The 18,946-nt window shown below is 39.5% G+C and overlaps 1 protein-coding gene across 3 annotated transcripts in view; it reads left to right on the top strand.

Moving 5' to 3' along the window:
- Positions 1-18,946, top strand: part of hdac4 (histone deacetylase 4) — a 110,571-nt gene that overhangs the window by 28,426 nt on the left and 63,199 nt on the right. For all 3 annotated transcript variants that reach the window (XM_058619225.1, XM_058619235.1, XM_058619252.1), the window contains one exon: positions 12,387-12,449. In XM_058619225.1, the coding sequence (XP_058475208.1) occupies positions 12,387-12,449 (63 nt within the window). The remainder of the gene's footprint in view (positions 1-12,386; positions 12,450-18,946) is intronic.

The following is an 18,946-nucleotide window of genomic DNA, read 5'->3' as shown; positions in this document are numbered from 1 at the left end:
TAATCCCACGGTAAACTCGTGCTAAAAGCTCACAGAGTCGGTAATATTACAGCTAATCCCCTGGTCTGCTTCATGTGTTGTGCTGGTGAACGCACATCTAAACCACACACATACACACGCACGCACGCACACACACACGCAGACACACACACACACACACACACACACACACACACACACACACACACACACACACATGCCTGTTGGTGTTCTAATTGATTGCTTTTCAGCTATTGTCTCAGTTTCAGCAGCCGCACAGATCACAGTATAAAGCAGATGGCTGCTCCATGTAACGTCACTAAGAGACAGTTTTAGCTTGTTGATGCAGTGCTGAATGCTGAATGCTAATGGCTGTCATCAACTAAATGTGTCAGCCAGTGTTTACTTGCAACAACATCAGGTCATTACACACTTTTTCCACACAAAAAAAATACACCAGTTGAGGGTGTTTTTTTTATATATAATAAAAAGTGGAGGCGACTCCAAATCCTAAGCCTCACCATGCTCCCAGCTGTTGCTACTAACTAATTATTTATTTCATTATTTTCGTCATTTTCTTGTTGTCACGGCACATTGGACCAAACTCTGAATCACTTCAAGTCTCTAGAAGTCATTACAAGTGGCAAGAATCACAAGCTGTAGTGTATAACTTTTAAACAGCTGGGCAGTATACAGAGTTTTTAAATTTATACTGATATATTTTAATATGCGGTGTAGAATTACACACTACCGTTTATGCTGTAAAGCTGTACTTGTGTTTGCATCTCTTTAGAGGAATCAATGTCACAGTCCCAAGTGATAGTGGCGTCCTTAGCGTCCCCAAATCTTCACTTTATCTTTGGTTTCTTTTTCTAATTGTTATGATTTAATTTCATGCTAATTTTTTTCTCAGCTCCTTCTGACTCTCTCCTCGTCACTTGCAGAGACACACACACAGCAGACACAGCTACAGATTTATAAAAACATGACAATGTTAAAAGGGTTGCGGTGAAAGCCGCACACCTGCTGAAAAGTGTATGTAAAAGCAAATAACATAGATCCTTTTTTGTGTGTGTGTGTAGTGTGTGTGCTCTGTTAAGATAATGTGTCACTTGGTGAGTCAAGATGGAGGGGGGCATCTGCACCACTAGGGGTGGTAATCGCCAGAGACACCACAATACGATATTTTCACGATATTTAAGTCATGATGCGATCGTATCCCGATATTGCGTTATACTGGATATTTGGGAAATCATGCATTTTGATATACTCACACAACAGCTCTCGTGAGAGTGAGCACCATCTCGTGGACTGACCTTTTTTCATCAAAAATATCGATACTTCGTGTCTCAAAATATAAATTAACATCACACAAACACAGCGTTAGATTTGCAAGGCTGGCTGCAAACAGGAGGAGTATGACTGAAAACACAAAGTAGTTTCAGAATTTTTTTTTGTGCTTTACTTGTTCAGCAGTATTGATGAATAAATGCTTCTTACACCCTGCACTGCTGGTTTATGCATACTAACGCTCTTAGTCAGGTCTGATAGTATTGTTTCTTAGAACCAGTTTTTCTGATAAAGGACTTGGCACATAAACAATGTTGCGTCATTTCTGTTCACAAAGAACAAACAGAGGCTGAATAATGGCATCAGGAACAAGTCAAAATCACTAAAAGTTATGCACTGCAGCTTTAATTGGTCTAATCTGTTGGACTACACCAGTCCTGAACACAATTTTTTTTTTGTCAAGATGTCGTCCAAGTGCACCGACCGTAAAGAATTGTGCTGTGAATGTATGAATCACTTTGACCCTCTCGGCTGCACTGATGAGGCGAACGTCAGCATGTGCGCAGAGCACGGTGCCGGAGCGCAGGAGAGTTCAAATACTTGAACGGAGGTTACCATGCTCATCCTTGCTTGCTTTTTAAACAAGCAATGAAACCCCACCCTTCCCTCTAAACCCCTCCTAGCACCCAAGTCCAGGAGCTTTGCCAAAAGCAGACTAACACTAAACATTCACAGCGCTGGGGAAGAGAAAGCAAACTCTCTGGGAAGGTACAGCATTGACGTCAGAGGGAGCCACATGTAAGAAATTCCTTCCTAATTACCGAGAATGTACTGGCTTATTGTATAAAAATGTTCTGGATCATATTCATCTTTTAAAAGGTGGCTCTTAGTTTATAGTCTTTTCTACCTTTCAGTTTTATAATGAGTCACTCTCTTCTTCGCTTTAAGCAGCCCCTATTATTTCACATCCTCTTTTATTTACTTTCCACCTTCCCCTCCAGTTCCACTTTATACCTTCTTGTCCCCTTCAACACTCCTTGTTTCTACTTCTTTTCTGCTCTCTTTCTTTCTCCTGCACGCCGACTTACAAAACCACTTTGTGGTAGATAATTTGAAATAGCCGGCAGACACCTACGCCCATTTGTGTGGGATTTATTTCTTGTGTGCCTGAGAGGCTGATGTATTTTGATTATTTCTGCTGACCCGCTGGTCTCGGTGCTGCACCTGTTATTCCCCTATAGGAATGTGTGAGCAGTTTGTGACTGCTTCACATGGCCTTGTGTTTTTTAAAAAACTGTTGGCAAAAACAATTTGTCCAACTGATGTCATTGAAAACTTTAAAGTCCTCTGTTTTAAACATCTGCTTGCAATGCGTCTGTCACAGTGAAAGCATTTAGTTTTACGACTGACGATTGTTTTCATAATCGATTAATCTGTGTAATAATTGAATAATATTTTTTTTCTCTCAATTAATCAAGTACTTATTTGGTTCGTAAAAATGTCAGATAATCTTGGTCTGTGTTTAACAAACCTTGGAATGATGATGTTCTCATATGTCTTGTTTTGTCCTCAAACCAAAATGATTCAGTTTATTCATTTTTTTTTTTTTTTTTACATGGAGCAAATAAACCAGGGAAATAATCACATTTATAGAGCTGAAAAATCAAAAACCTTGTCGTAATCATTAAAAAAAACTCCTTAAAACAATGAATTTAATCACTGGTGCCACTCTATTTCCTCTATGTAAAGGAATATTTGGAGTAATACTGATTTGCATTTAGCTTTGTATTACTAGAATGGGGGAATCTTTGAACAACTGTGCTTCCCAACCTCAGTTTCCCCTGAGTGGAGAAATATCTTCATTCTTTCTTTTGTTACGTGCCCACCAGTGACACTTGGTCCGAGTCTTGGGCCGAGGCTTGAAACTGCAACGTTGTTTCCGCACTTTTTAGATCCACTTGTAGGGAGATGGGACCTCATTCCCAGAAGGTAAACAGTGTCCGCCATCTTTGCTAAGAGTTACGCTAAATGTCACCGGTTTGCACATAACAAAGAAAGTAATGAAGATATTTCTCAACTCAGGGGAAACTGAGGTTGGGTAGCACAACTTTTCAAAAATACTACGCCTATTCTAGTAATACAAAGCTAAATGCAAATCGGTGAAGTATTCCTTTAATGTGAAGCTCTGGACATAGTGAAAAGTCGTCCTAAATACACAATGAGCTCACATGCTACAAGATGGGATGTTAAGGCAGAAAACAAGTATCCTGTATTTTAACTTTTTTTTTTAACCATTAGCATACATTTGTTAACTTTCCAATCGATAGAATTTCAGCTACATGCAGTATGGAAATTCTGTCGCCCCATGAGAAAGTCTGGGTAATTACCAAAATAGCTTTGTTGTCTGCTGTAAAGTTGTATTATAGATTGTACCGTAAATCTGAAGAGAATACAGAACTGAGAGCTTCTTCCAGGGCTATGCCAGGTTTTAAAACTGTCAACTAATTATGTGTGAGGCCAACTCCTCACAATATTTATTGCTAATCTAATCGTCACTTATTAAAGCAATTACTGTATGAGCTGATTAAATAATAAAATCTAATCCAAGTCTATAAGCCATAAAAAATCTTGTCCTTTGTCTTCCATAAAATCCCCATTTTTGACGACCAGCCAAACTTAAAGTACAACAATGTGTCTCCAAAATCAGTTTTTTATTTTATTTTAAAGTTCTCCTGAGAGATGTACTGTGCTGTGTTAGAGGAAAGGTTGATTGGCTGGGATGAGTGTAGAGAGAGTTGTTTTAGGAGGGAGAGGAGTGTGATGATGAGGTGTGAGAGGGCTTCACACAGACGCACATTTGTGATTCGTACTGAAAATGGAGATACAAGGGAGCCGGGGGATTTGTGGAGGCTCCCATATCGACCGAAGGAATGCCTTTGAAGGCTTTTCTTCCTCCCTGTAGATGCGTTTTATTAGTGTGGGACAACCGCTGATTGGACACATTCTGGCGGATGGAGATACTTATGTAGGAAAACAGAGGATAGGCAGATGAGGTGAAAGAGTCCGTCAGCCACTTAACAAAAAGCGATGTTTGCAGCTCCTATTTTTCCATCATACATGCACACTACTCCAGCTCCAATTAAGATCATCAGTAATATTGGGGTGGAAAAAGGATGAGCAGACAAAAATCTTTTTCAATATTTAGTGGCAGTTGATTAGATTGTCAGGTTTTTATTGAAAGTTGGCTGTCAATTTTCAGTAAGTAACATCCGCAACTTTTTTTTTTTGGAAAAAAAAAAAGCATGCACATGTTGTTGCTCCTATAGAGAGATGCAAATAACTCACAACACAAGCGGTGCTCCTTCGGGGTTGATGCTGCAACGCACGCTTAGCATGATTCAACATGACTGCACATGTTGAGACACACACACGCAAACTTGTTTTTATGTCTTAGTGAGGACACATCACAGACTTAATGCCTTCCCTAGAGGCTTACCCTAACCTTAACCATTACAACTAAGCGCCTAACACAACCATAACCCTAAAATCAGGTAATCCGTACACACTACCCGATTGTGTCCGGAATCGTGTGTGTCCCCAGATTTACTCTACATTTAACAATGACTACTGGCCTAACCTTAGCCCTAATCTGACCTCATCCTAACCATATAACATAAAATGTGGTAATTTATGTTATGGAGACTTGCTTTTTGTCCCCAAAAGGAAGACAAGTTCTTATAATTTAACTGAGTAATCAGAGGCTTAGGTCCCCACAACATGAGTAATACCTGGAACACAAGGTGCTAGTACTGAAGCACTCTCATATCCACTCTCTACTTTTCTCACTTTTTATTCATATGCCTTTACATTTTAATTATTTACAACATGAATGGAATCAGATTAGATGAGAGGAAGATCTGAGAGGACATTTTATCGTCTGAGAAATTATTAAAGAGCAAGGCAATCATTGGTGGTACAATAGAACAGTTTTTTTATATAACCTGAATTTAGATCATACTATATTCCCATTAAATAGTCTGAAACCACAGCCACTTGACCACAAAGAAGTGTGTAGTATAGATGTGTGGTATATTACAGGTTGGTAGAATTTGCTGATTTATCTTCACCGGGACTAAATAAGTGATGAGTGGTTTGTTAACTTTGTGTCTGTCCTTTGTTTGTCACAGTGTAGAATCTGCTGTAAACGGCTCAGACATGTTCTTTGACCCTTTCAAAAATAGTTTTCCTGTCATTGCGGAGGCCTGGAGCACACTCTGTAGAGACAGTTCCTCGCCTCATTGATATTAATGTGTTTTTTTTTACTGTCTTGCGTACGTATGTATTACAGTATTATTTGTGACCTATTGCATAACTAGTCAGTGTAATCTACCATGTGATGTCCACATGTGTAATACTCTTACAGAAACAGAAGGCCCTTCTCTCTACTCAGTGACCCGTCTGCTCTGATACAGATGTCTTCATTCCTGTTAGTACATTTCCAGTTCTTTCAACAGGGAAAACAAACACACACACACGGGCGCACACACACAGGTTTGTGCAGCTATTCTTCTTAGGACACTGCATTGACTTCCATTCATTTGGACAGTTTCACCAAAGCATTATCCCTAATCTTCAACATAATCAGTTAACCCTAATTTTAATGTAACCACAATTCAAATCTTAGCCCTAAACTTAAACCAGGTCCTCAGAAATATGGTTCTGCCACATTAGGACAACGTTTTGGTCACCATTAGGGTTTCTGGCTCTGAAAAGGTTGGTGTTTTTTTGCCAGAAAAGGTTCCAAAGAGGTAATAAACACATGTATACACACACACACACAAACCTTCTGTCTTCACAGGGATCCTGTGTCTCCCCAGGGACTCATGCTGAAACATCACATGGCCTCTTGTTCTATCCATATCTGTACCAAAATATAATCACACATTCATCTCCATAAACGAACAGTGTAACAGTAATGTTTTCTAATGTGAATTCAAAACAGAGAAAACTACATATAAATAATATTTATTTACCGAAGTTCACACATCATGTATTTTTTGGCATTTGTTGTGACTGGTACGGTCTGTACAGTATTTCCACATATGCAGGCACATTTAAACATCCGTATACAACAGAACACCCATAAACACAGACTGTTAAAGGCTGTGGTTTCTCTCGTAGGTTCAAAATGTCTCGAGGAAGTACTGAGTAGTTGGTCGTGGCCGCAACACCAGCAAGTGGTTTAAGGCTGTGTCGAGAAAGTATATGAGTCAAATAGACTTAACAACAAACCATTTGCTGTTCTGCATTTAACTCTGATTATGGACAGTAAATATGCACCTGGTTATGTACACGAGTGATGAGTTTGAGAAGAAATAAAAAGCTGAAATTGTAATCATTTCACCTCCACTTATTAAAACATGTTGTTTATTTTTTAGAACTGTAATAGGACTGTATTTTAAAAACCTACTCTTACATACTTGCATAACTGCTATTAGGGATGTAACTACATCCAAAACTAAAATTATGTTAACATCATGGTAACAAATCCACTCTATGATATTTATTGTAAAATTAGGATAGCGCTGCAAAGCCTGTGAAATCCGCCCATCTGTGATGAGTGCGATGCTCTTGGATTGCTTGAGGCTCTGTGTAACTTTTATCTCCTTGTACATATAAAAGTCGTGCAGTTAAAAAAATAGTGTCAAAAGCTGTGTTTCCTCTCGTAGGTTCAATATAGCTACATATCTAGAGCACAATTTTGTTCTGTCCCTTGACGGATATCTTTATTTGGACTGAATCTCTTTGAATTTTTGGCTCAAACCAGACTATCTTGTGGTTTAGGGTGGTGGTGACAGGTTGGTGTGGCTGGCACAGTCTTGCACTGGCTCAGAGTTTGGTTTCAGCAGAAGGGCAGTTTTGGTGGAGCCGCGGCAGACAGGATGGCATAGTTGGCAGAGATCTCGGCGGCTGATATCGAGGGCTCAGAATACACTAGACTGACTTGTAGTGGACTAGACCGGTTGTTCTGGCTGGCAAGCTATTGTGATGACTGCTGGTCAAATGGAGGTGAATGTGGCCACTTGCCATCTTAACGGTCTAGGATAAGGTGTGCTGTTGTACTGAAATATTAAATGTGCACTTTTGTGCACCAGTGTGTTTCTACAAATGTTGACACATGCTCTTTTTGCACTGTTGAAAAAGGTTCTCCCCATCGTTGTACGCCAGGTGTGCATTTACTGAACCATACACTTGTGCTTCCTGCTAAATTCTGAGCCAACTTGTCCTTTTGCCAAGTATCAGTAACACTGCACCCGCCCGGTCCCTTCCTTTTCCATGTGGTGACCACGTATGTTTGTCCACGAGGAAGTCTGTTGACAGCTTTTATGCTTTTTTACAAATGAGATTTGACACATGCAAGAAGACTAAATCACTTTCCTGCTGAGGCTTTGGAGACATGCATGTACTTTTTTATTAGCTTGTACTGTGTATGTGTTTTGATCAGCCAAATGTATAATCCTTCATGTCACGGGGGACATGTCTATTTTCTGCTGATGGGCATACATATGGCACAGGTCACGCAGGTCAGTGCATTATCCATCAAGGACTCCAAATGACTCATGGCTTACATTACAGTGTCCACCACTGTAACTGTGCTGCACAGGTCTCAGCACAGCAATAACAATCTCCAGGATATTAATCACTAACTAAGATATTGAAAATGACTCAGTATTTGCTAACGCACTTCAAGTGTTTGCTCGGAGTAGTGTAAAAAAACCAACTGGATATTAAATTGCATACCTTGTTACCACAATAAAACTGATTTCATTTCTAACTTAACTCTTTCAAATGTACCGTATGTCTGTTCTATGAATGGATATAATTCTGATTAAAGACGCTGATACTGCTGCTTATCAACACAAATACTTAATCCTATTGGTATACTTGATAATATAGTGATAATTTTCTATAAATTGGTGCTAAGAGAGCCTGAACACAGAGATTTGGATACTTCTTACTAGGGCTCCAACTCATAATCAATTTAATCTGTCGATTAATTAAGTAAGTTTGTTGAAAAATGTTGAGTCGCGTTCACTCGTCTGGACCGTGGCCTCTGCTTGACTGATGTCTGTGGGATGATTTATCACATCAATTAATTTGATACCAACAGTGCTCCAAGTTAATAGCTAGAAATGGAGCAGAATTGTGTTCCGTGGGGTTGCTGGTGTTACCACATTGACTTAAATGATGCAAGTTGCTGGGGTTTTTGCTAAATTTAGCAAAGTGAGCCCAATCTTTTAAAGCGCTTGTCTGCCACAATGGGTGCAAAGTACACCCTTCTCTCGCATTGCTAGCATTTTCCCAGACATTTAATTAACTTAACACTTTGGTAATGACCAAGTTGAAACTGGTTCTGATTAAGTTCTGGTTCTTGATGCCCATTCTCCAATCATCTGTTCTACATCAGCAGAGCCAAAGCTGGGACCGCAGAATTGTCTGTAAGAGGCCTTGAGCCTCTTTGTCTCATTTCTGTGTTGTTACTGCCATAACTATGGATAATTGTTGTGCTGTAGAGACGACAACTCTTTAGTCAAGCTCAGAGGCAACGTTGATGTGGTTTTGACGGAACAGATAAGTGCCTTGCAAACAAACGTGTCTACTGCAGAGTCAACTATCCATAATGGCTGGCTGGGGTTGGAAAGCAATTGTTCAGATCTGAGGTGGGACGTTTATATGGTCATAATACAATGATAAACCAAACTGAACATAGTGGAAAATGTCTTCATAATAATCATTTTCAAAGCTTGATTAACAATCAGTGACTGGACACGAGTCACAAATCTGTTGTAAAATAAATAAATAGTCTCATAATATATATTTGTCATATTACAAAGTGTGCAAACCAGTCGCCCCCTGGTGGCTATTCCTGATAGACGTGAATATGATCAGCAGAAGGCCTTTAAAACTGTCTGTTACATGTATACGCTAGTGGTAAACATTAATCAAGCCAATATTTGTATTTAATATTGGGTTTATACATTATTTTTTATTGCAAATACTGTATATAATTGCACTGAAGGGCAGGCATAAATATAATTTGTTATTATTAAACAGTTATATTGGATGGAGTAAATTGGCAAAACTATCGACCATACGCTGCCCAGATTTTGAAATGCATGCATATGTATACATATGTGTATACAGTTTATGTGATATTGACCCCTATCGTCAACCTCTAGTATATAAACATGCAGATTTATTTAAGTAATCTTGTATATTGTCTTTTTTTTGCATAGAACTCCTTGTCCCTCGATAAACACGCCTTCTCTCAATCATACACATCCATAATATTCTTTGTTTATCATGTCACAAGTGAGGCAAAGAGCAAAACTAAAAAGGAGGTAATGAGGGAAGATACATAACACTCACTTTCAGTGTCAACTCTTCCCTCGTGTGTGAGTGTGTAATTGCTTGGGCTGTCTTTCACCCATCAAGCTCTGGTGTCATCTTTCTGCCATCTGCCACTGCCACCCTACTGACACACACACACACAGTATCCACATAATGTATCAAGCTTTCTCATCATACTTTGTCAATACAAAATCCCTTGTCTTTTCTTGTTTTCCCTCCTCTCCTCCCCCCTCTCCTCTACTCTCCTCTCCTCTCCTCTCCTCCCCTCTGCTATACCATAGTTTGTGCCTACTTTTGTCACAGACACAAAGGAAGCAGGCTTTGCCTGGAACATGAAACTCAAGTAATGCATTTGTGTGTGTGTGTGTGTGTGTGTGTGTGTGTGTGTGTGTGTGTGTGTGTGTGTGTGTGTGTGTGTGTGTGTGTGTGTGTGTGTGTGTTTGTGTGAACAATATGAATATTTAATTCAGCCCCTCCCTCCACCATCATGTATTAATCATGGCACAGTCTGCCTGGGCTGGAAATAGCACCTAGCAACCCAGAAAAACAAAATTCATAGTAGTTATGGTTATGTCATGTGCTGCTGCTCATTCATGTGCGGCGCAGCACATGATCTTGTGGCCGTGTCTCACATTTTCCTTAATTCCGCTGTAAGAATTCTTTCTTCTTTGTGTCAGTCTGCATTGGTTCGGGGGTTCGTTGGTGAATGAGATTTCTAGTGTTTGTAATAACCATACACTTTGAGAGTTGTCAGTTGGTTTGAGAGAAGAAAAAAAAAAAGGTTTGTGTTTAGAGAGTACAAGTGCCACAACACAGTGCTAACTCCCACTGAGAACCAGTGGAGTTTAAACTATTTCACTGTAAAAGAGTTTGCCTCCTGAAAGCGGTGATAATTGCAGGATTACTGACCCCACCATTCACACCAGCTGCCAATCAAAAGAATACACTCATGTAGGCTAAGATTGACTGCCTAATTTCAGGCCAGCTGTTAGCAGGTGGGAGCATAAAAGTAGCAGCAAGTTTGTTAAGTCACAGATAGCAGAGGCTCCTTCAGCATAAGAGCTTCAATTTAAGACCACAAGGCATTAGAATTCATGAAACCCAAGCCAAATGAAATGTGTGTTCACAGGCTGTTAACAATCAAGCAGAATGCTAATTATAGTCTACACTGTGTGTACAGTGCAGTCAGAAAGTATCGGGACATAACAGCTGTTTTTCACTTTATAATGTCTCCTCACCACATTACGTTTGAGAAGAAATGAAGCGTTGACTTTCTTCAGTGCAAGACTGCTGTAATGTACCGTTGCCCACATTCTGGAGACTTATAACAGACAGTTAGAAAATATAAAACAACAACAAAACAAATACACTCTTCCTTGTCAAACCCTGGCACCCACATTGCCCACAAAGCAGCTCAGCCCCTAACAGTTCATGTTGGAAAGTGTTAGTGCTCGTGGTGTCTAATGTAGCCCAGAACCTCGAGCCTCGAGAAGGGATTAGGAGTGGGCCACAGAAGTCTGGCAGGCTCTCTTCTTTCTAACTGCAAACTCTTTTTTTTCTTTTTCAAACTTGTCTTGTGCAGCACTAACCGAACCTGACCATGTGACGGCACTTGAGGCGGTTTTGTCAGACACTGTGCCACATGGGTGCCACAAATGGTGATTTGCAACTTTCATATGCAGTGGTACTCCCCAAGACTTTCAAACAGACTTTGGATCTTGTTTTTTTTTTACTGTGTGAACAAAGCTGAAGTCATAGGACTCCGCTTTCTGTAGTTGTAGCTGAGTAGTTCTGTAGTTTGAGGACAGTGTGGCAAACACGAGGTGTAGTGCTTTTTGTTTTAGTACTGGAGGACATCTGTGTTGCGCTCTAGTCATCATCAGCAACCTCTTAATAAATCATAAAGACCAGTCATCATTAGTATATTATTTAATGTGGTTTTGCAGAGACCAGCATGTATGGGCCCGTCTCCTATTTGCGTCTGCATGGATTCGCTACGCATCTCCGCTTACGGGTACATGGCCTCAGTTTCTTTCACACTCAAATTATGTTGTGTGTCTGTCTATTGTTCCACACATGTGTACTCTATCTTGAATTCCATTACAGTGTAGCATCAATTTCACAGAAGGATTTATATTAGGGATAGGGATGAGCCGATATCGGGCCAATCGGGTCAAAATCACTGGATCAGATATCGGACCGATTAAAATTTAAAATCCGATATGATCCAAAAATCCTATATATCGCATACTTCACTATGACGGTAAATATAATATAAATAAATAAATAATTTTAATAAAACTGATAAAAAATGTAAAAGAAATCCTCTCTTCCTCTGACTATCTAAACTGTGGTGCATGTATTATCACAAAGTGGCAGCAACAGCAAGCATTTAGTTAGTGTACTTGCAGAGTTGATGACATTTAAGGGGCTCCTTGAATGCATCCCGTTAGCTCAACATGTTGTGAACCCTTTCACCAGCTTTCATGCGCCACAATTTAGAATATTCTTACATTCAACGAATAACCTTGTTGAATATAAGCTTAAAAGTTTTGCTTGAAATGTATGTGTTTGTATTATTTGAGCAAAGGTTTGTACAGGTGTGGGTGCCAGATGACCTCCTCACAAAACCTTTCTTCGCTGCAAATGTCCATGTTTTCGTCCTCTTTGACTTATAACACATTTTTTTTATGCTCTCTTAACAGGTGGCTTGAGCAGCAAGGATCAGCCTTTGGAACTTCTCAAACCATCTGCACTCAACCATTTCGGTAGGACTTCTGTATGTGTGTCTACGTTGGCGTGCGACCTGCTGGACTGATAACTCAATGGTTTTCAGTCTCACTGTTGTGATTATTGTTTATAGTTCACATATACTTGTCCATAGTATGCACAAATCAGTGGGTAAAATGCAAACCTTAGTTGGGCAGGATGATGACACAGACGCAGGCTGAGGTTTATAAAGTTGCTTGTGTGCCAATGAACGTAGGTACCTGATATATCAAGTGGATGAGCATGTTTGGTAGACAGATAAAAAAAATCTGTGATTAAACTGGAGCTGCTACTATCGATGAATCTGTCCATACAATGTCAGAAAATGGAAAAAAGTTGATAAATTGATCAGTGTTTCATTTAATTTTCAATGATTCCTTTGTCAGATGGAGCAATGAAACCAGAACATATTCACATTTAAGAAGCAGAAAAAAATCAGAAATCTTGTTTTAATTATATATATACAGTATATTTAAAAAAATATCAAACGATCGATTGTTAAAATAGTTGACGACGCAAATAATCGTTGCAGCCCCAGATTAAACTTACTGTATTTATACCAGTGTGAATCAGTTACATATCTAATTAAAGCATCTACATTCCCTTGGAGATGAGCGATTGATGCAGTCATGTCTTTGGGGTTTCTGATGTGTAAGGTACCACAGGTGATTACAGTACATCAGTGCTCATTGGGGGATCAGGATTGCCTTAACTGGTGAATGTACGACACAGTAATATATTCCCTCAGTATCTGTTTAGAAGGAAACTTATCATTAACTCCTGACAGCGTAACCATTTTCACCACCTGACGTCGCCTGTTGTTTTTAGTCCTCGACGGTGTATTATTAAGTGACCAAATCCCCCCCCTTTTTTTAGAATTTGCAGCACCCATGCCAGCGCACATTTGCTTGTACGTGAAAGTGCATGTAAATTGAGACATTTTGTTGGAACTTCACACTCCTGATGACAGGAACGCGTGGTGATCTCACCCCATCAGCATGTCATCAACCCACAGGCAGTATGTTTGTCCTGTGTGGCAGGAGGACATGCTGATGCTGCAGTGTCATAGATGCGGTTGTCAAGACCTGGAGACATAACCTGTTAATCGCATGTTTCGTTTGCCCGTAGAAGTGACCCACGTCATGGCATAAACACATAGGCAGATGTCAACATGCAGCATGTACGTACATATGCATGCATGTATATGTTGTAGGTTAGTAATAGGCTTCACACTCTTTGGGCTCTGTCTGATTCTTTTCAGCCTAGATTAAAGCACCATGAAGCACCTTCATGGTGTTTGAATGGAAAGTGCACTGAGCCTTTCGAGGCAGAATTCTTTGATCAGGTTTTTTAGAAATTTAGAAAGGAAGCATAATGACTTCTAGTTTTTTTTTAACCTTTATTTCACCAAGAAGTCCCCTTGAGATGGAAATCTCTTTTTATAAGGGAGATGTGGCCAAGACAACTTGCCAGTTACAGTTCAATAAAATTATACGCAGCACATTCACAATATAAAACGGCAGGCAAACATACATACAGCGAGATATTTAAAGCTGGTCCAAATGTCAACCACACCACCATGTCTTAGATATAAAATGATTATGAGGATTTTGTACGATTCTATACTGGGATCTTCTAAAATGTACTGGTACACAATCTTCCCTAAAGTCCTCTTAAAAGCTGTTTTTCAATGATCATAGAATATTCTACAGAGTTCCAAGTAGTCCTTGATATACTTTCAATGAAAGTCCTGTTTCATTCTCCCTGCATTGCTTGAAATACATAGACTAGGCCTACACAGAACAAATGTGTTGTAATTACTAGAGGTGTTGTGGACGCCGTCCACTGTCTCTCTCCGCTGTTGACGTGAGGTTCCATGCTGAAAAATTAGCGAATAACATTAAGCAAGAGATTACTGTGATCCCTGGGAAATTTCAAGATCTCTGGCTCAACATGGACAATTACAAAGACTGACTTTGACCAGGATTCCATGGACAATCACTTGTCTAGATGCAGCGTGTGCTGAAAATCAATAAAATTGGACGCCATGGATGGACTGGCTCTTTCAAGTTGCCCTCCCATCTTGAGCTGTGTCATTTGAGGTAATTGGTCCTGGAATATCATTGAAAAGTCAATCTACGCGTGGGAACCCTTTTTATACTGCCTAAATTTAATAAACCGTAGCTTTCAAATATAATGCAACAACTGCGTTTGCGTGAATGGCACCTTTCTTTATCGAGCTTCTATAAAAAGGAATGGAAAATGGAAATGGCAGTGGCATTCACAGGTGAAACAGAAAGAGAAGTCCCAGGTGACTGAGCACAGTGATGGATCCTCACTTGGTAATGATGTACAGTCACTCTGTTTCTTTGTAAATGAAGTGTTACTGTGCAGCCAGAGATGAACCTGGGACAGCTGTCTCATTTGCATTGGACTAGTACAGGTTAAATATTGTTCACACCGTGCCTTATCATATACATGACACATCTCCTGTCTGAAAACAACAATACATCTGCCTAAACAAAGAAGCAGATGCCAGGGAAAGAACATAATCTCGAATGGATTTAGCCTCATTAATCTCACAACTTGCATTTCATTAACAGAGTTGCTAATGACATTAATGCTATTACTGCTGCCAAGGAGGAGGTAAATGTTTTTGCCAGTGTTGCCAGTCACTCTTGTGTCATCGGGGAGTTTATTGACATTGTCGGAAAACTGAGCGGACTTGGCAGAGGTTTGCACTCTTTCTGGATATTAAATATAATAAGTAGTTTAAAATCTGTTGCCTTTGGGTGTGAGAAACGATGCAGACATACAGAACTAGGACGTTTTCAGAGAAGTTTCCTGCATGCATGTTCTTTGTATTTATCAGTAACTCCATGGAAATTGCAGTAAACAAAGATCTTGGAAGGGAGGTAGTTCCAAACACCTTGGAGATTTTGTCACCGTGTCCTATGCGGATTAAGTCTGTCTCTGTCTCCTCATGTGATCTTAGACTGACTTCATGGTGGGAAGGTCAGGGTTCTGTGGAGGCCATCTGCTACAGGATTCCATACTCTTTTTTTGTTTTTGTCAAAGTCTAGGACTATGGCTGTATTTTTCATTGTCACTGCAGAGTCACTTGAGGACTGGTGAGATTTGATCTTGTTGTGTAAAGGATAAGAAACCAAACTTTGCCTCATATGTCACATTTTTTCCCACAAATATCACTTCCTGAAAGTAACATTTGCTGACTCTCATTAGTTTTGTTTTATAAATATCCAAGACAATAAAACACATGTTCATATTCCACTCCATGTGCACAGTGATAGTCTTAAACAATGTTCAAGCCCAGTATCTAAAACAGGGGTCTCAAACTCAAATGACGTGGGGGCCAATCAGCATCTAGTCTCGTCATGAGGGGGCCGGTCACAGTTTGTAAAATAACAGCTGTTCAGTACAGGTGGGATCTTTAAAATCGGGTCACAATATTCCATCATAATGTGCAATAATGATATTCATGATGATATTCCCAGAATTAGAAAAAGTGTTTCTTATGATATGGAAAGAAAACAAAACGTTAATTTAACCAAAATGTATTATGCAAAATGAAATGGAATCCAAAATGAACTCAATATGTGGACCTCTGTAATTCATACACCAAACAAGCTCATGTATATAATTATATATGAGATGTTATCAATTTCAAACTGTCATACAATAAATGTTTTATAATAATGAAAAAGTACACTGTTATGGGTAGAGGGGGTCATGGGTCGGTTCTAATTATGATTTGGCTGCACAAGTTTGAGACCTCTCTGTAGACAGCAGCTGTAGTCAGTGCTAGTAATTATTATGAATTTGTGTTTTTCATATGTTCATCCATCCTATTCTCATAAACGGCACAGACATTAAAAATATGGCACAAATGAGAACCAGCCTTAGATGTGGACACTCGCTCTCTCACTAAAAACTGATGTTAACCACTTAGTAAAGGCTCACTTAATAAAATCACTGCCTGCCTGTGTCTGCAATTTCTTAACGCTGATATGTTTACCACTTTTTGTCACTGCTGGGGACCCCATTTTATCAATTTTTAAAAGGAAGTTTATATAAAAAAATCGATGCTTTATTTAACATCACGGCACACGGGTGTCGTTAATGTACATTTGCCTCCATCACTAAGTCAAAATATGTCATATGTCATGTGATTTCGTTATTACTAATGTTTTGCTTATATTTCCCTCAGTGGTGAGATATTTGCAAACTTTGGTGTCTAGTGGTAAAAGGCCATAAAACTGTGAGTGAAAGCAATGAATATACAGTTGGTCGAGACAGTTCTAGTTTCTTAAGTTAAATCTCACAAATAGAAGGAGCTTCAGTCAAAGCAAATGACTAATGTAGCCAATTTTTTTAATGAGGGAAGGAGGTATGATCAGGAAGATGGAGACAGATTTGGGTGCATATTAATCAGGATGACTAAACGGTGCAAAGGATGTGGAGGTACTGTGAAAGAGGACTGAAGTCATGTGAATCTGCTTGTTTCTCTGAGTGATCTGACTGAAAGGTAAACATTTATTAATGGGTGTGCGTGGGGTTGCAGTTGTGGGCATGTGAATGAGTTAGAGTCCTTGGCCTTGCAGCTGGTCCTCCCAAACTTACAGGATTCATTAAAGATGAAAGACTTGATTTTAGGTTCTCAGGTTGACGTTGGCTTTAGGTCAGGGCTTGAATCATTCAAGACAGAGGTACACATGTATGTGTGTGCGTGTTTTGTTATGTCTGTGTCTATCTAATTCACTGTATAGGCTAAACTTGGCTCTTTCTCCCCAAGCCAAAACAGCTTTCTCCCACTCTGCACAAATTAGCAGCAGCCCACGCTCCACTCACACATAACTGTCAGAGCACAGACACTGCAGGGAGTGAAGAGGAGGGAGGGGAAGGTGAGAGAAGTGACAAAGGAGGAGAAGGAGCGAGGATGGGAAAAATAGAAGAGACGAGCAGAAGTGATAGATAATATAAACCAGAAGTGGTTTGGTACAGATGGGCTTTGTTGTGGCTTGTTACATCAGAGCCTGGTGTTCACTGTGGTAACTGGCACAAAATATGACTGTCCTCTTCTTCTTTTTTTCCTTCTCTACTCTTCTTTCTTTACGTGTTTTTTCTTAACGCTGTGTGCCTGGCTGCACATATCATTTTCTGCCTGAACAACGCTGATGGTAGTAAGGCGTCGCCAAATGAGAGGGCAAGCGAGTTGAAAGAGGATGATGAACATTTCACACAGGAAGTGGCAGACCTGTTGGCCAGCCCCTGCCCCTCAGACTGAATGGCTTACAGTATCTTTATTTAGACTCGTCAATTATCTTTGAGCACTCAAGAACCTGAGAGTGGGAGGAGTAGGTAAAATGAATGGAGGTGGGATGGGAAGAGAACAGCTATTTGAGTAGAAGAGGGGCCGGGTAAGTGGGAAAAGCGGGACCAGTAAAGGCACATTATGCAAATATCAGTGGGCTCATTACCATCTGAAAACTCTGGAAAGGAAATGACAAAAAATGGAGAGAATCATATTTTTGGTCAAATTCTTTGTTAACTTCCCTGCATCTGCATTTCTCTCTCAATCTCATGCATGCACCCACGCACAAACTGCAGTCTCATTACTCACTATGTGATTTCTTAGCCTGAATCCTTAGCTTCTGTTCTTGTGATATGATACTGCTTGCAGCAATGAATGTATGAATTATGTTCATGGTCATCTTTAGTCACTTAGCACTCCGTTATATTGCGGTGTTGGTTAAGTAATGAGAGAATAAGGGATGGCACAATACCACTGTTTTTGTCTGATACCAATATCACAAATTCTAATATTAGTCCGATAACAGATTTTTTTTAAATAAAATGAAAATGTTTAATACCTACAACAGGTAATCAAAAAATGCAAATATATCATTTTAGAAGTATTTAGAAGCAATTTTAAACTTCTGGGAACCAAAACTGATACAACACATAGTTGGTAATGTAAATGTTTCTATATATAACAAGTTTTTCTTTTCTTTTTTCTTTTTCTGTCCACAATGAAGTTTAAAACCACAATTGACTGGTTTATTGAACTGCCAATTAGTAGCAAAAATATTTTTGATGAACTGGCATTTAGCGATGAATTTTTAATCATTTTGAGCATTATTGATGATTTCTGAGATTGTCAAATCCTCCCAAATACCATGGTCACCACTGTCAACCCAATCATAACAAAGAAAATGCCTTAATATTTTAAACCACTTGACTAAACTGAACTAAACTACCTCTAAAACCACATCTCCATATTTGTTCTATATTTTCCCAAGCATTTCCATTCTCCATCTTTAAAGAAAGAAGTGCATGTAGTGACACATGACAGTTGACACATTTTGAGGTGTTGCATTTTAATCATGGCATTTGTAGATCAGATGAACTACATGAAAAGAAGGGAGTAAAAAGCTGCTAAATAGGGATAAGTGTTGAGGAGCCAGTGATAGAGAGT

Source organism: Solea solea, chromosome 2, assembly GCF_958295425.1.
Source record: "Solea solea chromosome 2, fSolSol10.1, whole genome shotgun sequence".
NCBI lineage: Eukaryota > Metazoa > Chordata > Actinopteri > Pleuronectiformes > Soleidae > Solea > Solea solea.
Note: the sequence above shows the minus strand (reverse complement) of the source record. Positions and strands in the feature narration are given on the sequence as shown.